At 60.5% G+C, this 20,268-nt stretch overlaps 1 protein-coding gene across 2 annotated transcripts in view; it reads left to right on the top strand.

The window, feature by feature from the left end:
- Positions 1–20,268, top strand: part of TCERG1L (transcription elongation regulator 1 like) — a 181,171-nt gene that overhangs the window by 39,754 nt on the left and 121,149 nt on the right. Inside the window, exon 4 of one of the 2 annotated variants that reach the window (XM_072740431.1) lies at positions 3,436–3,618. The exons of the other annotated variant lie outside the window; for it this stretch is intronic. Coding sequence (XP_072596532.1) covers positions 3,436–3,618 — 183 coding nt within the window. The remainder of the gene's footprint in view (positions 1–3,435; positions 3,619–20,268) is intronic. 2 annotated transcript variants of the gene reach the window in all.

Genomic DNA, 20,268 nt, shown 5'->3' with positions numbered 1-20,268 from the left:
ACTGTAAGGGATAGGGCTTTGCTGTAAGGGATGGGGCTTCGCTGTAAGGGATGGGGCTTCCCTGTAAGGGATAGGGCTTTGCTGTGAGGGATGGGACTTTGCTGTAAGGGATGAGGCTTTGCTGTAAGGGATGGGACTTTGCTGTAAGGGATGGGACTTTGCTGTAAGGGATAGAGCTTTGCTGTAAGGGATGAGGCTTTGCTGTAAGGGATGGGACTTTGCTGTAAGGGATAGAGCTTTGCTGTAAGGGATGAGGCTTTGCTGTAAGGGATGGGGTTTCACTGTAAGGGATAGGGCTTTGCTGTAAGGGATGGGGCTTCGCTGTAAGGGATGGGGCTTCCCTGTAAGGGATAGGGCTTTGCTGTGAGGGATGGGACTTTGCTGTAAGGGATGAGGCTTTGCTGTAAGGGATGGGACTTTGCTGTAAGGGATAGAGCTTTGCTGTAAGGGATGAGGCTTTGCTGTAAGGGATGGGACTTTGCTGTAAGGGATAGAGCTTTGCTGTAAGGGATGAGGCTTTGCTGTAAGGGATGGGGTTTCACTGTAAGGGATAGGGCTTTGCTGTAAGGGATGGGGCTTCGCTGTAAGGGATGGGGCTTCCCTGTAAGGGATAGGGCTTTGCTGTGAGGGATGGGACTTTGCTGTAAGGGATGAGGCTTTGCTGTAAGGGATGGGACTTTGCTGTAAGGGATGGGACTTTGCTGTAAGGGATGGGGCTTCCCTGTAAGGGATAGGGCTTTGCTGTGAGGGATGGGACTTTGCTGTAAGGGATGAGGCTTTGCTGTAAGGGATGAGGCTTTGCTGTAAGGGATGGGACTTTGCTGTAAGGAATGGGGCTTTGCTGTAAGGGATAGGGCTTTGCTGTGAGGGATGGGACTTTGCTGTAAGGGATGGGACTTTGCTGTAAGGGATGGGACTTTGCTGTAAGGGATGGGACCTTGCTGTAAGGGATGAGGCTTTGCTGTAAGGGATGGGACTTTGCTGTAAGGGATGGGACTTTGCTGTAAGGGATGAGGCTTTGCTGTAAGGGATGGGACTTTGCTGTAAGGAATGGGGCTTTGCTGTAAGGGATAGGGCTTTGCTGTGAGGGATGGGACTTTGCTGTAAGGGATGGGACTTTGCTGTAAGGGATGGGACTTTGCTGTAAGGGATGGGACCTTGCTGTAAGGGATGAGGCTTTGCTGTAAGGGATGGGACTTTGCTGTAAGGGATGGGACTTTGCTGTAAGGGATGGGACTTTGCTGTAAGGGATGGGACTTTGCTGTAAGGGATGGGACCTTGCTGTAAGGGATGAGGCTTTGCTGTAAGGGATGGGACTTTGCTGTAAGGGATGGGGTTTCGCTGTAAGGGATAGGGCTTTGCTGTGAGGGATGGGACCTTGCTGTAAGGGATGGGCTCTGGTTAATCACGACATGCCAGTGCTGTTTCACCAGCAGTGACACAGGCACCTCACTGATGCCAGAGGTTAACCCCGGAGGGAGCTGGGGGGCGGGCTGTGTGGGAACTCTACTTGCTGCTCCATTCTTCTGTCACGCTACTCTGTGAGACTTAAATTACCTTTCAAAGTTTGCATATGCCCATCAGAGGGAATTTGAACACTCTGGAGAGACAGAAACAAAGACTCCGTAGGACCTGGCAGCCAGGCCACCCCTCCCCCCATGCCCCGCACCCTGCCCTCCTGTGGTCCACACGCCTCCCTGTGCCTGCAAAGCACCGTTGTCCCCCGACACGCACGCCCACATCGCCTCATCTCTGACCCTCCACTCCGCCTCCCTGGCCTCCTTGCAGCCTCTGGAACACACTGGGTAGGCACCTGCTAGGGCCTTTGCACTTCCCCACCCCTCCCTGGCCTGCTCTTCCCCTCTCTCGCCTCCTGCGGGCTGTCACTGGCAAATTCTTTCCCCAGGGCAGACCGTCCAGGCCACCCCGTGTGAACGTGAAACCCGCCCACCAGTTCCGTGCTTTCTGTTTCTGCGCTGTGCCCTTCAACCTGCGACACACAGCAAATAAGGAAAGTGAGGAAAGTATAGACCATGCGTCTTCCTTACGTGGGAGGCGTCGTCCCTGAAGGCAGGCCTTGCACCTCTTTGGTGCACTGTTGTCCCTAAGAGCTAGAGTACGGTTGGCATCTAGTCAACCCGATAAGGATTTGTTGACTGAGTGACTCTATAGCGTAGGAATATACATGATTTTGTAATTTGCTCTATTGACTGAACCTACTGCGCGCCTCCCCCTACGGCACTGACTGTTCGTCCTCATACGAGTCTGCTGGCTGTTCAGTGCCTCGTTGACCAGACACACCATTGTTTATAAAACCATCTGGCCTTTGCTGGTTTTTCTAGTTTCTCACCATAAACCTTTATCCCCAGGCATCGGGCATGTGGGGGCATTAAAGGAAAGGAAACATTATTCAAAAGCTGTAAACTATATTAACATTTTTATTTTTTTATTTTATTTTTTTTAAAGATTTTATTTATTTGTTCATGAGAGACACACACAGAGAGAGGCAGAGACACAGGCAGAGGGAGACGCAGGCTCCCTGCAGGGAGAGCCCAATGCGGGACTCGATCCCGGGACCCCGGGGTCACGCCCTGAGCCGAAGGCAGACACTCAGCCGCTGAGCCCCTCAGGTGTCCCTATATTAACATTTTTTAAACATATTTCCAGATTGCTTTCCAGAACTTGCACCATTAATAGAAGCTGGTGTCTACAGAGTATTTCCTAGAAACCACAATTATTTTAGGGACTGAAGATTCCTAAAAAAAAAAAAAAAGAAAGAAAGAAAAAAAAGAAAACCTTACAGGAAAGTCACCGACAGAAGCAAACTTCCGAGGGTTTCCAGTTATGCCAGGAGAGACCAGCTGAATTCCGCGTTTGGAGCCTGACTGCTCACGAGGGGCCGCCCCCGGCTGACCTGGGGAAGGGGTTTGTCCTCTGCAGAGGCCGGGCAGGTGCAGCCACGTCCTGAGGGACCAGCCGAGCCCCGGGCGCCCCGAGGACCTCTCCGCGCTGACCCCAGCGGCCTTCTCCGCCCAACCCACCTCCCACCTTTCCGCGCTGGCCCCTGGCCTCAGCCCCTGCGGCTCCAAGGAGCCGCGTCCCCATCCCCCCGCCCCTGGTTTCCTATGAGACCCGCGGGCACCGTGGTCAAGTCACTGCTCTCGAAGGCACGCACGTCCCCTGGTGACTAAGTGTTGTGACTCACTGAGCATCACAGCGTGTGCGTGTGCTGTGCGCACAGTCAACATTTTGACAGATGGAGAACGCACCCGTTATCCCTGGGATGTTGGCACACGGCGTGGGCTTCCAAGAAACGGGTTGGTGCTGTTCCTGTTTTCTGGGTGCTCGTGTGCTGCCTAATGAAGTGGCTCCCCCCCCCCCCCCCCGGGGGACACCGGGCACCCCCGTGCTCACCTCCCCGTCCCCCTTCTGCAGGTGGTTGTCACGGCGGCCTGAAGCCTGTCAGCAGCAGCCCGGGCATTGCCATCACCGCCGCGGCCGCCGTGGTGTCTGTGGATCCCGAGGGACTGGGGGGCCCGGCCCCCTCCAGCGTGCAGCCCTGCCACTTCCTGACGTTGGCGCCCATCAAGATACCCCTGAGGACCGCCCCCTTCTCAGGTAAGCGAGGAGCTAGCGGGGGCTCCCGGAGAAGGGAGCGGGCGGGAAGCAGCCTGCGTCCGTCCGGCTATGGCGAGCCCCGGCCTCGTGTGCGGGGGGCGCCTGGGGGCGCCGTGCGCTCGGGCCTCCCGGGCTCTGCGCAGCGGACCTCGACTCCGCTAAGGGGGCCTGGGCGCTTTCTGCCGTGAAGTTTCTGTTTGGACAAATGAGACGTCCCTTTACTGACCTGTTAGGGGGAGTCATGTAGTAAGTGAGAGCGTCAGGAAAGCCAGAGGTTTGTGGGTTTTCTGGCAAGGAGCTCGGGAGGAAGCAAAGACCCCAAGAGCTGAGTGTCTAGGTCAATAAACCGCTGAATAGTGTGACGCTGAGACTCTGGGCTTGCGGGGTGGGGCTTGTTCTGAACCGGGCGTGGGGACCTTGGGAAGTCCCTGATGTGCCCGGGTGACCGACCGCGAGGGGCATAGACGGTCACCAGGCCCTTGGGTTCCTCAGTGCACAGGCCTGAGCTGCTTCTGGAGCATCTTCAGGGTGGACGTGGGGCCGGGAGACACCCGAGAGCCCGAGTGGAGCCGAGATGCGCGTTCAGGGGCCCAGCGGGGGATGGGGGCCCCGGCTCCTGGTCTGGTTGCGAGTCTCGTCCACGTGTGTGATCCCAGCTGTAGGTGTGTCCGTTCGCAGTGACCGGCCCACCGTGTGTCCAAGCACCCGTGAGCGTGAGTTTAGGTCCTTCCCGCGAATGTAGCGAGAGCAACATGAATTTGGAGCGACTTTTTTGAAATCTTGAGAGCTAGTGCTACGACTTCAGTGTCAGGTTTGCTTGTGAGATGATAAGAAACCTGAATAAAAAATTCTTTGGGTTCTAATATTAACCTGATACTAGAATTCTAATGTTCGCATTAATACCCTGGATTGCTAGGTTATCAGTAACAGGAGAAGCATCACTAGATAGCGAGGCGCACGCACATCCAGGTTCATGGTAGAAAGAGGAAAAAACCTGGTTTTATTGTTTCGCTCTTTTGGTTTCCTGACGTTGTATCTGGGAAATCAGACGCGGTCTCCGGCGTCCGTATTTCTCTATTGGCTTGACAAATTAGCTGGTCAGTAGAACATTGTATTCTCAAGAACAAAATATTATTTCTATTTCAGGCTGTTAGTGAACATGCATTTAGGGTGTGATGGGGGAAATAAATAAAACACATAAATAATCTCTTGTGTGGAACATAATTTACAGCTGTGTCAAGATTTCAGTTAAAATCCATCAGTCCATTGGCATTTATTAAGGATGACTTACTGTTTTCTGAGAAAATTAATCTTAGGAGGAGCCCAGACCCGTGTACCCCTGGGGTGGCTTCGCTTTCCGTGCCTCAAATGATTTATAAAGAGACATAATAATTAGGTGTCTTTCTAGTGTTTGCATTTTATGAGGTGCTATCATCAAACCTGCCGTAACGTGCATTCGGTTAGAGGAAGGCCGGCGGCGTCCGCATGGTCTGTCTTGGAGGTAACCCCCGGAATGTGCCGTCAGGAGGAGGGGAGGGGCGCAACGCGGCAGCTTCTAAAGTGGCCCGTGACGTATTGATCCGAAAACCCTGCGCTGCAGCAGAGGGCCTGGGTGGGAATTGAAATAAAAGTGGGGGGCTGGTCCCGATACGTCACCCCCGCCCAGGGCAGGGGACCTCTGAGCCCTGTGCCCATCTGTCCTGGCACCAGTGGTGGCTGCGGCCCTGCCCCGGGGAGACAAGGCCACCTCGCCGGGTTGCCCTTGGCGTCAGCAGCAGGTTTCTGGGGAGACTGGCCGTGCCTGTGATGAGCACCTTCCAGAATTTCCTTGAGTACTTCCTGAGAACCCTGGCTCGGAGGAGCCTGAGCGGGCAGTTTGGCCTGGTCAGTAGCTGCCCGGACGGAGCGCGGTTTGTGGAGTTGAGCTGTTGCCAGGGCCGACGAGCGTGCTCGGTGCAGGTTCGGGCAGCCAGCTGGCAAATTCCGGACACCCCTGAACACAGGCGACTGGAGGGGACGGGCATGGGAGAAGGATGAAGCCTCCCGTCAGGGCTGGGTGGGGCCGAGGCAGGACGGTCCCCAGGGAGCGGGGCCTCCCAGACCAAGAACGCACCCGTCTGAGAAGTGTGCTCCACATTGCAACTGATTTCATAAAACCATGTGGATTTTAATTTATCTCCCCAGATGAATAATCTGGTTTTTACCCAGAGAATTCCCATATTAGGTAAACAAGCTGGACTATTTTATTTTTACTCTCGTCGTGGTCATGAGAGCCTGATAAGCTCAGCAGCCCTGCGGGGTTGAGCTCTAGGCTTCTCTGGAGGCAGATGGCTGGCCGTGGCCGAAGACGGGCTTTTGGTGGTGACAAGTTGGCGGTTGCTCCTGGGATCTGGTGGGCAGAGGCCGGGGACCCCACCACGCACCCCGTGACGCCCGGGCCAGCCTGTGATAAGGAATTCCCTGGTCCAAGATGTCAGCAGTGCTTCCATCAAGAGGCCCTGGTTTCTAGAACTCCCCTTAAGGTGTGAACACCTGTAGTGCTGTGTGCATAAGTGCACGGGGGGCGTCCGTGAGCCGGTCACCGCAGGACCCAGAAGGACGCGGGCTTATTGCTGGAAAGAAGATGAGCCGTCGGACTTACACTTAATTCTATGCCTTTAACATGATTTCACATTTGAATCAGACGCCGTGTGTCAGGAGCCCCTCGAGCTGCTCCACATCCGTCAGGAACTGGGGTTTCCCCCAGAGCCGGTGTCTTCCACAGCACCACGTGCTCACGTGCATCCACGCGTCCGTCCCCTCCCCGGCCTGTCAGTCCTGTGCTGTGTCCGCCCATCCCACCCAGCCCGCGTCGGGTACCACGGTCTGCATCCTTCTGAGCTTTCCCCCACTTGGTGGCCGTCGTCCACACAGTGCGTCCAGAGGCTGAGTGCGGCCAACTCGGGGATGCACGTGACCTCTGCACACGCTGGCCCCCAAGTCAGCGGTGGGGTCGAGGGAAGGTGAGGCGGGGAGGGCGCCTGGAGATACTGCGTCCCCGTTCCTGGGCTGGCAGCTCGGGCACCCAAGGTGCACGGCCTCTGTCCACTGTCTCCGCGGGCTCGAGGCTGGAGGCACTTGCCTCCGTTCCAGCTGCTCCTTTAAACGTTAGACCTTCAGGTAAAGAAGGAAGCGTCTGGGGAAAGATGGATCTTGTATCCTGTTTATTTCCTGGGGTTTAAGGAGACCCTCTGGTCTCAGGGGATAATGTGCTGCACTGCAGAGGGGCCTCTGCCACCTGCCTGGGCTCACACCTGCCCAGCCACCCAGTTCACACCTGCCAGCTGCCCAGGGTCACACCCACCAGGCTGTCCGGGTTCACACCCACCAGGCTGTCCGGGTTCACACCTGCCAGCTGCCTGGGGTCACACCCACCAGGCTGTCCAGGTTCACACCTGCCAGCTGCCCGGGTTCACACCTACCAGGCTGTCTGGATTCACACCTGCCAGCTACCTGGGGTAACACTTGCCAGGTCCCCAGACTCACACCCACCAGGCTGTACGGATTCACACCTGCCAGCTGCCGAGGTTCACACCCACCAGGCTGTCCGGGTTCACACCTGCCAACTGCCTGGGGTCACACTTGCCAGGTCCCAGACTCACACCCACCAGGCTGTCCGGGTTCACACCTGCCAGCTGCCCGGGTTCACACCCACTAGGCTGTCCGGGTTCACACCTGCCAGCTGCCTGGGGTCACACCCACCAGGCTGTCTGGATTCACACCTGCCAGCTGCCTGGGGTAACACTTGCCAGGTCCCCAGACTCACGCCCACCAGGCTGTACGGATTCACACTTGCCAGCTGCCTGGGTTCACACCCACCAGGCTGCCTGGGTTCACACCCACCAGGCTGTCCGGGTTCACACTTGCCAGCTGCCCGGGTTCACACCCACTAGGCTGCCCGGGTTCACACCTGCCAACTGCCTGGGGTCACACTTGCCAGGTCCCCAGACTCATACCCACCAGGCTGCCCGGATTCACACCCACCAGGCTGTCTGGGTTCACACCTGCCAGCTGCCCGGGTTCACACCCACCAGGCTGCCTGGGTTCACACCCACCAGGCTGTCCGGGTTCACATTTGCCAGCTGCCCGGGTTCACACCCACTAGGCTGTCCGGGTTCATACCTGCCAACTGCCTGGGGTCACACTTGCCAGGTCCCCAGACTCACACCCACCAGGCTACCCAGGCTCACACCTACCAGGTCCCTGGGCTCACACCTGCCGGCCTGCCCACTGCCCTCTGGAAGCCACAGCACAACTTGACTCCAGCACTGCCCCAAGCTGAGGGAATAAGTGACCTAATTCATATTTGTTTTAAAGAATGAAGGTAGTTAGTTTTACACCTTCACCCCCATTTTGCAAGCATTCAAGTGAAAAAGGTAAAATATGAGTGATAGTTACAGCCGCGAGTAGAGCCACCGACAGTGGAACACAACTATTAAAAAGTACCATCTGCCTTGGAAACCATTTGCCACCTGTTCTTTTGCTTCCAGAACTATTTAATGGTTTAAATTTCACATTGTGTCCTGCCACAGAACAGCTGGGAAGTGACTGTTGTAGCGTCTATCGGGGGGAGCATCCGGGCTCCATCACGAGCCAGGGAAGCCCCGCGCCGCCCCCTGCCACGCGGCCTTCCGTGGGGCCGGGCTGCCCTCGTTAGCCACGGCCGCAGATGCCGGCGCAGGTTCGTGACAACAGTAGCCCGGCCGTGGGGGAGGACGTCTTTCCTTTTTTATCCAGGAATTATCTCCTCCTCCGCTGTAATCAAAAATGTCATAATACATATTCACATTTTAGAGGTTTTCAGAGACAAAAATAACTTATAACAATGAAATTACACTGCACAGTGCCTGGGACTCAGCTGGCTTCCGTGAGGAGGGCGTACGTGCCGCCAACACAGGGATCAGGCTGCTTTTCATAGAGAAATTATGGGATTGAAACAACCAAAAAGGCTCTGTATAGAGTCTGAGGTCCACGGTGCACAAGCCACAGATACTCAGGTCGGCATTCCGGCCTTCCGGGCCTGGAAAATGCAGATTTCCCTGAATGGAGATCCCGCAGTGGGGACCTGGGTGGGGGGGTGCCGGGATTTGCCCCCCCCCGTGAGTCCTCCCGCGAGCGCCTGTGCCCTAACGCGTCCGTCTGGGGAAGCTCCTCCCCTGACCCGTCTCCCCCGGGGGCTCCCTCCCCCCACCTTCCTGACGGGCGCCTGGCCCTTCAGCCCCATTAGCCGTCTGCACCCTTGGCGCCAGCTCACCCCTTCTTGGAAGACAAACACTGGGGACCCATCACGTGCACGAACGCATGTCTGTGTCTGCGCCGAGTAAGAAGCCCCGAAACCTGCGTCTGAGCCTGGAAAGTGGAAGTTTCCACCCGGGCCCACCCCGTGCTCCGGGAGCCTCGCCCCCCGACCGCCCCGGGGGTAATCATTCTCCTGAACGTGTGCCAGTCGCTGCTTCTCTGTGTCTTAGAAATATGCCTGCTGTACGCGTGTTATCTCCAAACAATACACTCTGTCATTTAGGCTTTTTTGAATTTTACATAAATACCATAATCCATACATTCTTCGGTGATTGCCCTTTTTTTGCTCAAAATGATTTTTTTTTTAAAGCCATCTCATCTCTTGTAGCTGTGATGCCATCGCGTCCCCCTGGCAAAGCCTTCGCTTGTTCGCGGGAATCCACACCACGCGTCCTGGGCCGTCCCCTCCAGTGCCAAGCGTGGTGCCTCCCTCCTGCTTGTTCCTGGCGGGGTGGGGGCGTGTGCGCAGGGCCCCCAGCGAGCCGACCGCCTCTCCCCGCAGGCCCCCGCCCCGCCTTACGTGCAGGGCCGGGCTCCCTAGGGCCTGTGCTAATGGATCCGGTTTCCCACTGGGCACCTGCACTTTCTGATGAGCATCTCAGCCCCGCTCTCCGATAAGGGGAGTATTGATTCTCCACACACAGTCCTGCTCATAAAACAGAGCACGACGACGTGCTCCCCCTGCAGCCCTCGGGTAAACCCCCTTCTTCCTGGGGACACCCCTCCCTCAGTCGGCCTGACCGGGGAGCATCCTTTGCTCTTCCCTTTGCCTGCCCCCCGCGTCCACCCCGTCCCCCTCACCCTCCGAGACCCACACCGAGGCCGCCTTCCTCGTCCAGGCCAGCACCACCTGTGCACTGCGGCTGCTGCGCGCCGTCTCTGCTCCCACCGCGCCCTTTCAGAGAAGCTGTTTTCCACACCAGAGCCACAGATCATGCCTCAAAAATACATAGCACGCCAGGCCTTCCCCTGCTTAGGACTCCTGGGGGGGGTGTCCGGGAGCTTGGGGCAAACCTCAGACCCCCACCTAGAGCACCCGGACTCACCCTGTGTGACCTCAGCCTGTTTCTTGCTCCGCTCCCCAATTCCCCACTCTGCCTCAGGGCCTTTGCACGGGCCTCTCCCTCTGCCTTCCACGCGCTTCTCTCAGCGCTGCGCAGGGCTGGTGGCTCTTCCCTCATTCAGGCCTCAGCTCGGAGACCCGGTTCTCCCCTCGAATAAACCCCGCCTCACCCCGCCTCACCTGCTTATTCACTTAGTAGCATTCCTCATTGTCCACAGTTCTCTTTGGTGTCTAGGGCTGCTTAGTCTGTCTTCACCCTGAATGTTAGATCCTAGGGCAGGGACTTTCTGTGTCTTATTCACCATGAGCCTGGTGCCAAGGCCGGCTCTCGAGGCAAAGCTGCTCCCGTCACCTCTTTGCTGAATGCGGCAGGGTGGGTCAGAGCGGTGCCGGCTAGCAGAGGTGACAGGCTGCTGGGAGCTGTTCCCTGCACACCCCAACCCCACTGCCCAGGCCTGACCCGCAGGGTGACCTTCCCGGTAGGGCCGGGGCTGTAGACTTTGCTCCTGACATTGCTTGTCGGCTCGGCATCGCTGGCGAGGACTCCACAGGGGTCCTCACGCCCTGACGGCTACATTCCTGTGAGATGTGACTTTCCGGGTCCCCACACCCCACACTCTCAGCCTGAAGAGGCTCCGGACCCCACGCAACTGATCCCATTGCTTCAAGCCGGGAACCAGGGTGGGAGGCTGGTGAAGGCCCAGGTGGGGAGGTCCTGGTGCTGAAGGGTGGACCCGCTAGGACCCAGCCCCTGTGCAGCGGCCTTTTGCGCCGCCAGCCGTCCCTCGCTCCCACCGGCCATCACACTCGGCCGTCGAGCCGTGGTGCTGAAATCAGGGGCCAGGACCCTGGAGGTGGGGCTCCCGGCACCGTGGGGATGGACGTTGGCCAGATCCAGCCGAGGTCTTGGTCCAGTCCGTGGCCAGCCCTGCTAGAGGAGGGTGGCAGAGCCACATCCACACACAACATTGCTGGCGGTAGGAGCCCTGCGCGTCAGTGGTCGTCCGCGTCTTACAGGAGACCCTGGCAGGGCCAGAGAAGAATAGGCTGGTGGGAGGCTGAGGAGGGAGAAGGAGGCCACGTGTCATGGTCGCTTCAATGGAAAACATGCTCCAAGGAGCCTTGGTTGCCGTAGGCACGGGCCAGAGCCTTGTGCTGGGAGCGCGCCGTAGCCAGGGCACCGGGCGGGTCCTTCCTGGGCCCTTGGCTCCCCCTGTGGTGACGGCGCCGTGGGAACAGCACCCGCGGCAGGGGCGTCGGGGGGGGGGGGGGCGGGACACTGCTGCGCGCTCGGGGCGGTGGGGGGAGCAGCAGGACCAGGGCACGTCCAGGAGGGCCTCTGCTCTCCAACAGACCTCCTTGGTGAGGAGACAGGATCAAGGCCACGCCGAGCGCCCAGAATGTAGGCGGAGACAAGGTGCTCCCCCGGGCTGTCCTAGAGAGCAGAACTCCACGGTCCCTGGGAGGTCAGCCAGATGCCCGGCCCCTGCCTCGGTGGGGGAGAGGTCCCCAGCTGCCTGCAGCAGACTGAGAGCAAGTGGGGGTCATTTCACCCCTTCCCCGAGGTGGCTCAGGACCACTGGGCTCAGGCTGGGGTGTGAACGACGTGCAGGGTGTTGCCCTGGGGTGGCGGGCTCTCGGGACCCTGCCCCGCGGCTGTCCTTTCGTTGGGGAGGCTGATGCTCGGGTGATGGGCAGCGTCTGGGAGATCCTCTGGGGCCGGTGCCCCAGCTCCTGGTGTCCTTGGTGGGTGTTTATGGGCCGGAGACGGTCCGACCCGGCCACGGTTTCATCGCGCAGTGCCGTTAAAGGCTCGGAGCCCGAGAAGGAGCAGGTGCTCCCCCCGCGGGACTGACTTTCGCACTCCCGGAGGCCGCCCCGGATCCCGTGTGCTGACGTGGGCTGAGGAGGGTCCTGCAGGTGGAGGTGCCCCCCCGTCCGAGGGGGCGGCGGGGGGACCCGGGGTGCAGAGCGGGGAGGCCCAGAGGAGCCCACCTCATCTTGTGGAAGGGGCCGACCGCACGGTCCAGAGCCCCCCCCCGCCCGCCCCCCAAGAAAGCTCTGTGCTCTCTTCTCTGGTCAGGCCACTGTCGGCGCCGGCGACACAGCCCCTGGGCCCTGCCGGTCTGCTGTGCCCTCGGGCGACCCGGCCCCGCTGTCCCCTCGGCAGCCCCCGACCTCGTCGCTGGACGTAAGGCCCCCCGGTCCCTGCTCAGAAACACCCCCACGGACAACCTCTGGAAGGTCTTCTCTTTCTTTCCTGAATGCGGCTGACGGGCACGTTCTGTGTTGGGTAAATATACACACAAGGTCCAGCGAACCGTCCGCTGTTGTGAGCGTGCAGGCCACTGTCACCACCGAGCGCGGGGTCGCGGCCCCAGCTTCTAGTTCCAGAACATCGGCATCGCCCCCGCGGCACCCCAAAGCTGCGGCCAGCCCTTCCTTCCACCGCCGGCCCCCGCCGGCCCCCGCCCGGCCTCTGCGCTGCTGCCGTGACGGGGTCCCCGCTCCGGGGGGCTTGTCGCGGCCGCGGCCTGTGCGCTGCACCCGTCTCCGTCTGGAAGCGCGTCTGTGAGGCAGGAACGGTCTGGTCGGGGAAGCCCCACGGGACCTCCCCAGGAGCCTCTTGGGCTCTGGCGTCTCTGGTCGAGGTTGCTAGAAGACTTTTAAGTAATAGCTTACTATTTTTTTTGTCCTGACCGCGTGACTATGTATGTTTTCTTTATTTTTCCCGAGTCAACTTTGGCAAATTTCTCCTTCCCTGGAAGTTGGTCCTGTTCTCCTGAATTTGCAGATTCATGGATGTAAAGGTGTTCCTAGGCTTCTCGTGGTTCTTGCGTTTCCGTCGTGCCTGCGGAGATGTGCTCTCCTAAGAAGGGTTTTGCTCGGGACGCCTGGTGGCTCAGCCGCTGAGCATCCGTCTTCGGCTCCAGGCATGACCCTGGGGTCCCGGGTTCGAGTTCTGCATCAGGCTCCCTGCATGGAGCCTGCTTCTCCCTCTGCCTGTGTCTCTGCCTCTCTCTCTATGTCTCTAATGAATAAATAAATGAAATCTTAGAAAAAAAAAAAGAGGGGTTTTGCTGCAAAAGGACAGCATTGCCTTATGCGTGCCCCAGGCCGTCTGCCATGTGTGGTCAGGACACCCAGACGCAGGCTGGACGTGCCCGCCGCCACCACACACTGTCCCCTGCCCAAGAAGACGCACATCTCAACGCTTCCACCTGCAGCTCGTCCTCCTTGTTGCCTCCTCGTTGCCTCCTCGTTGCCTCGTCCAGCCCATGCCCCAGCGCCGCTCTGATTCCGGTCACAGCAAGAAATGCACCCACGGGCTCAGAACTGCTCTGGGGACGACGACTGGCATCGTCAGTCGCCTTACATGGTGGCCGAGTTCCAGGGACAGTGGTTGGTGACCCGAAGGCATCTGCTTTGGCTCTTGTTTTCCTGTTATATCCTTCATAGATTTCCCCCAATTATTAAAGTGATTAATGCTCACTTAGAAAATAATCAAGAAGCATCAATGAGATATTAAAGTTGCCCCTAATCCGTTGGCCTCCGCAGGCCATTGGGACCTTGCTCTCTAATGCAGACAGCACACGAGCACGCAGGATTGGCCACGGGCACAGGGCTGCACCCGGCGTTCGCACCTGCGGCTCCTTCCACTTCTTCACAATCGTGCACGACCCCTGAGGAACCCCACGCAGACGGCTGGGCTCGCCGGTTTTAGGTGACAGTCTCCAAGGGGATCGCTTGGGGGCCACGTGGGCTCTGCTGGCGGCCCTGTCGGGCGTGCAGGCGGGAGGCCCTTGCTGCGTCTTCCATCGCCTCAGCGGGGCCCCGGCTCCAGCCCACTTAGCCTCACGGTCAAGCACACGATAACAGCGAGCTCTTTACCCCTCCCGGCAGCTCTGCGCCCCCGGAGCTGTGCCCGGTGCAGCCTTCCTGCTGGGCACGGGGCGGGCGCCTGCTGCTCCCTGCAAGTGCGGCCCTCTTCGCTGGGTGGAGACCCACATCTGAATCGTCCCAAGAGCAAGGGTAGAGGGCTGTCCCCTGTGCCCGGGTTCTCTGTGCCGGCCGACAGCTCGAGCGTTCCTCGGCTTGGAAGGGACAAAGGGCACGGCTGTGGGCCCCTCCCTAAGCCGACCCCCAGCATGTGTGCATGAGCGGCGGGCGAGCGTGAGCACTGCCCTGCAGCCTGGCCGCCTGCGTGTGAGCAGGAACCAGCACTGTCGAGTTTCCACGGGGATGTGTGTGGCTTAGAGATTGACCCGGTGGAAGGGAACCTATGGAAGGAGCCTGGATGGTAGGAAAGGCGGAGGGTCGGGGCGCCTGGGCGGCTCAGAGGCTGAGCATCTGCCTTTGGCTCAGATCGTGACCCCGGGGTCCTGGGATCGAGTCCCGCATCGGGCTCCCTGCATGGAGCCTGCTTCTCCCTCTGCCTGTGTCTCTGCCTCTCTGTGTCTCTCATGAATAAATAAACTATTTAAAAGAATAAAAAAGAAAAAGAAAGAAAGAAAAGGCGGAGGGTACCTGTGGACAATGGCTGAGGGACGGGCAGCGGGGATGCTTGCGGGCTCCTTCTGTTAGAGTTTCGCGGTCGTTGAGGCTGTGCCCTCGCTCCGGGAGGGGATCTGGAGACTGTTACGGGGCTCGCGGTCTAACAGCGAGGAGCCTGTGCTCAGCGGGAACCACCCAGGCCGCGTGAACCATGTGCACGCGGCCGCCGCTTTCCACGTGCCGCACCATTCTCAAGTTGGGTCCAGAGTCATTCGGACTCGTAGAAGTAACACACGCAAGACAAAGAAGCCAGTGAGTGAGCCGAGGACCCGAAGAGACATTGGTCCCAGGAAGACACGCGGACGGCCGGTAAGCGCGTGAAGGATGCCCAACGCTGTGCAGCCGTCGAGAAATGCGCATCAAACCGCCCGTGGGGTGAGCGCGCTGGGTCCCCCCTGGGGTGGACCCTCGGACTTCGTTTCACTGGAACGAAAGAGGCGGGTTGTGACCAGAGCTGGTGAAGGCGTGGAGAGATTGGAACCCCCGGACGCTGCTGAGTGCAGAAGGGGGCAGGAGGTCTGGCGGCGCCGCGGGTGGCCCCACGGGCCACAGGGCTCCAGGGCAACGCTTCTGGGAATATATGCGAGGGGAAAACGCGGATCCACACAGGTGCCCGCAGCAGCGTGACGCACAACAGGCGTCCGTCAGGTGACCCTTCCTCGGCTGTAGCAGGGAAGGAAGAGCTGACACCTGCCACCACACGGAGGAGCCTTGGACAGGTGATGCTCAGCGACCCCGGCCCGTCCCGGAAACCGCACGGTCTGTGCTTCTGTTGACACGAAACGTCCAGGACTGGCAAATCCAGACACAGAAAGTAGAATGTTAGAGGCTGTGCAGGGGGGAGGGCGAGTGGTTGCTAATGGCACGGGGCTTCTTTCTGGGGTGACGATATGCAAACCCCACTTGCGGTGATGGTTTCACGACTGTGAGTCTGGTGACAACCCCACTGCGTTCCGATGGGCGGACTGGATGCTGTGTGAATTCTGTCCTAATAAAGCCATTATGGGAAAACCAACATGTGCAGAGCACCCACGACGTCTCCACGCCCACACGCAGCCTTGCACGGCCGTGGGCCGCAATCGCTCTGGAGTACCGCGGCGCAGAGCGGCTTCGGAGCCCAGCGGTTAAGAGCCCCACCCGGGGAGAGAGCGGGAGCATCTGTCAGATCGACTAATTTCAGTAATTTTCTATCTGAACGTTTTCAAGTAATTTTCAACTCTTTCCGGTAGTGTTGTGGGTCTGCATGCCTGTGGTCATCGTCCCATCAGAGGCCCGGCCTGGGCCTGCAGGGGGAGGGCGCAGGTCTCAGACCCCTCACTGTCCTGAGGCATCGGTCTGTCCATCTTGAGTTTCTGGTTTCCTCCCCAGGATCAGGCAAAGCAGTCCCTGGGTAGCTGGGATGGGGGATGGGGTACAGGTGAGGGCCTGGGGGCCTGGGGGATGGGGTACAGGTGAGGGCCTGGGGGCCTGGGGGATGGGGTACAGGTGAGGGCCTGGGGGCCTGGGGGATGGGGTACAGGTGAGGGTCTGGGTGCCTGGGGGATGGGGTATAGGTGAGGGTCTGGGGGCTTAGGGGATGAGGTAGAGATGATGGTGTGGGACCTGGGGGATGGGGTACAGGTGAGGGTCTGGGGGCCTGGGTGATGGGATACAGGTGACAGTGTGGGGCTTGGGGGATGGGATACAGGTGAGGGTCCGGGGGGTCTGGGGGTTGGGGTACAGGTGAGGGTCTGGGGATATGGGAGATGGGGTACAGGTGAGGGTCTGGGAGCCTGGGGCATGGGGTACAGGTGAGGGTCTGGGGATTGAAGTACAGGTGAGGGTCTGGGGTTTGGGGTACAGGTGAGAGTCTGGGAGCCTGGGGGATGGGGTACAGGTGAAGGTCTGGGGGTTGGAGTACAGGTGAGGGTCTGAGGGCCTGGGGGATGGGGTACAGGTGGTGGTCTGGGGGATGGGGGATTGAGGGGTCTGGGGGTCTGCGGATGGAGGGATGCAGAGGGCAGGGGAGAGGACTGGAAGACAGTGCCCGCCTCTGCTGCCCTGAGATTGGGGTCAGGAGGGGTGGGACGCTGAGTCTGGTTCTGGTGGCGGTTCTTACGCAGGTACGTGGGGGTGGGGTCCTGACCGGCCCTGCCTCCCGCTCCTCTCCTCCTCAGTGTGAGTCGTCACCTGGGACAAGGTGAAGGGCGACCTGCAGGAAGGGAATCTGGTGCCTGAACGACATGTACCCCTGCGTGATCACACGCACGTCCTCAGACACATCTTAGTGATGGATGAGTCTGTGATTTCGTTGTTTTCCCAAATGCCCATAAAATTTTGAGTTATCTTATTCACGTTTATGGGAACGTTTTGCAAGTCTTTTTCTTGTGGTGAGAACACGGGGGGTGACCTATGTCCTACCTTGCTTTGCAGTCGGTGGTCCCGGCTAAAAGCCTCCCGGGTCCTGCGCTCCTTCCAGAGGAGAGGACGCGGGCGGCCCCGGCTCTGCCTCGAGAGCGGGGCCCCGAGTACCAGCCCGTCGGTTCCCTCCCGTCCAGTCAGAGCTGCTCTGTCCCGTGTCGGGTCAGGTCCTGTCCCCGCCGCTGGGCCGGGGGCTCCCAGAGGTGGGGACGCTCGACAGCTCACGCTGTTCCTTAGAAAGAAAACGCCCTCTCAGGAAAGTTCAGGCGATGATGAGGTCCCAGGCCGGCGAGTCGGGGACATCCTGGCCCTGGAGCGAGGCGTCCCTGCCCCCAGGCCTCGCTGATGCGCCAGCTCTGTGCCCCCAGGCTCCTCCCGCGGACGGTCCTCGCCGTCCCCCCGCAGCTCGGGTGACACTTACCTGCAGCGCTCGCCGGCCCCGGCGCCTCCCTGTGGTGTTTCCGACGGTCGCCGGCTGCTGACCGCCCCCCCCCCCGAGCTGTGCGCCCACCAGCTGCCCCCGTGGGCGACTGCACATGCACACACGTGCCTCCTCGCGTGAGCCCGCGCGGGGAACTTCCTTAATCCCCCCCTGCTCACTGGGAGAGCACAGGGGTCCGCAGGGCCAGCGTTTGTGCCCAGAACTCGTCACGTTTCCCTGGTTTGCCCAGCGACCCCCACAGAGTCCGGTTTGTGTGCAAACTCGTGCCAGGATGCGTGCGCCAGTAGGCGTGAGCTGTAAGGTGCGTGTGTGGGTGTGAGCGTGCATGTGAGTCACGTGCACACGGGGCCGGGTGACCTCGGTGACACTGAGGCAGGGGACGGGAGGACGTAGCTCTGAGAAGCGGATCCGAGAGCCTGGAAGACTGTAGAGGGGCCGACGTGGGCCGACGCGGGACGCGCTGTGGGCAGGGCGTGTGCCCCGGGCCAGCAGCCTCGTCACTGAGGGCTTGTGCTCACTCATGCTTCCTTCCAGCGTCTTCGTCCCCCCTGTGCTCGGGGCCAGGCTCCTCCTCTGCCGCAGAAGCCTCGCCCACGGCTGGTTCTGTGCCCAGGCCTTGTCCGGGGGGTCCCTCGGGTGCTCAGGGTCCTCGAAGAGAGGGAGACCTGGGGCAGGAAGAGGACGATGAGGCCAGGCCGGGCCTAGCTGACGCTGACTTACATGCACGTACTGCAAAGCTTGATAATGGGGAGCAGGAGCGCACAGATATGACCTGCTGCGGCTCCTGCATGATAATACTTAAGTACATCAATGCTTAATCCACCGTAATTAATAGGAACGAACGTACAGACAAGACGCTGCGCCCGCCTGACACGAGGCAGGTCTGAGCACCGCGGTGCAAGCTGCCGCTTGTGACGGGAACGCGCCGTCGCCGTGCGTGGTGGGCGACACGTGCTGCCCGCCGGCCTGATTCACGTGTGCCTCCCATCTGAGGGGCCCCGCGACTCCATCCGGGCTCCGCGCTGAAGGAACTTGCGTGTCTGCCTCCCCACGCATCCCCCCCGGCTTGGGAATTCGAGGCCCGGCTCCGGCACGTTGGGTGGAGGGGCTCCGGGGAAGGGTGTCTGCGAGCCAGGAGGGGCAGAGGTGGACCCTCGGTTTCCCCTCTGGACTGAGCCTCTGGCCTTGCCGTGAGGCGTGCAGCACCCCGGGGGCCGTGAGGTCCCCATACGCAGGCGTCAACGGCCACTGTAGGTGCTCTCTGCAGGGGCAGGGGAGGATGGAGAGGAGGGGCTTCGTGGGCCCCCCAACTTCTTTGCTTCCCACCCTCCCTTCCCCGACTAGAGCGTGCGTCAGCTCCCCCGCCTCTGGCTTCTGCCCACCTTGTCCGGGCTCCGTCCAAACCAAGTGGCGTCCAGCCTTCAGCCCCCGGGTCTCTGGCACCAGCTCCTGGCCCGGTGTGAGGACCTCCGCCGGCCCGGCCTCTCCTGAGTCTCCCACCCTCGCTCCCCGTGCTCGGCGTCCACGCCCTCTCTCGGGACCCCCGAGCCCCCTGCACAGTGGCCCTGCCCAACTCGTGCTCACCCTCCAGCTTCCAGCCGCCATCACCTCCGGGAAGCCTTCCTGAGTGCACCTGCCCCGACCTGGCCGCTGCAAACTGGTTATGAGCCGCGTGTGCCCTGGGCTGTGCCGTGCCCCGCGGTCATTGCGGATCACGCGGCGCTGCTCCCCCACCGGCCCCGGGGGCTCCTGGGGACCCTCCCCGCTGCGCCGGGCAGCTCAGTGCCAGGAGGCGCCCGGTCAGCATAGTGGCCGGGGTGGGAATCCCGCTGAGGCGCCACCAGCACCTCCTCCAGCAGTGGCTCAGGGTCAGGGGTGTTGGAGCCTGGAGGTGCACGACCTCCGAGAGTGGCCTCCGCCCGACACCTGTGCAGCGGAGCGCACCTGCCGCCCGGATCTCCTGCCGGATTTCTAGTCCAGCCTTCCAGAGGTCCCAGCGCACACGGCTCCCTTCTCAGACAACAACGGCTGTGCACGGCCCCCCAATGTGAGCAACACCCACTGCGTCCCCCCCCCCCCGGCCCACGCGGACCTCTGACTGGCTCCTCGTGAGGACATAAGATGCAGGTGTCCATCGGAATGGATTACAGCTGCTTGGGGGGTGCCCTCTGCTCTGGGCCGGTGCCGCGGAGGGCCCCTGGCGGAACCAGGGGTCCCCAGCTCCGGGAGGGTCCCCGGCTCCGGGAGGGTCCCCGGCTGCCGGCGTGGCGGTGTTTGGAGAGCCGGGCCCTCGTGAGGGCGCGCGAGTCGGGCGATGGGCTGCCGATGGGCTGCGCGCGTGACGTTACTGCTGGTGCTCTGGAAGCTAAAGCCCGTGTAAACCTCTCACGGCGTCTTTAAAATTTATTATTTTAAGCCTATTAACAAGCTAGGATGCCGGCTGTGATTTCGAAAAATAATTAATCATAGATGAACTATAAGAATTCCAAAGAGGTTAAGCTGCAGCAGCGCCTAAAGGATTAAGTGCTGTGCCGGCTACCCTCCGCGGCCCCCGCTGGCGCGGCTCTGTGCTCTGTGAGCTCGCTCTGCCCCCCCCTTTCCTGCAGCGCAAGGTGGCTCGGGGCCCCGCTCTGCGCACCCGGTCACCATGCTGTGAGACCTTGGGCCAGCGCTCAGGGGCTGCTGGAGCCCCGTCTCCAGCCTGGAGGAGGCAACCAGTGTCGGGCTCATCCTGCACAGCGGCCTTGGCAGCCCCCCTGGTGGGGCGCCCCGTCTCCCCAGCGTCCCCCATCCGGGTTCCCCGCAGCACCTGTCTTTCCCTAGTTGCTCCCGCACAGGCCCTCCCGCTCCTTGC

Source organism: Vulpes vulpes, chromosome 15 (genome assembly GCF_048418805.1).
Source record: "Vulpes vulpes isolate BD-2025 chromosome 15, VulVul3, whole genome shotgun sequence".
Lineage (NCBI taxonomy): Eukaryota > Metazoa > Chordata > Mammalia > Carnivora > Canidae > Vulpes > Vulpes vulpes.
Note: the sequence above shows the minus strand (reverse complement) of the source record. Positions and strands in the feature narration are given on the sequence as shown.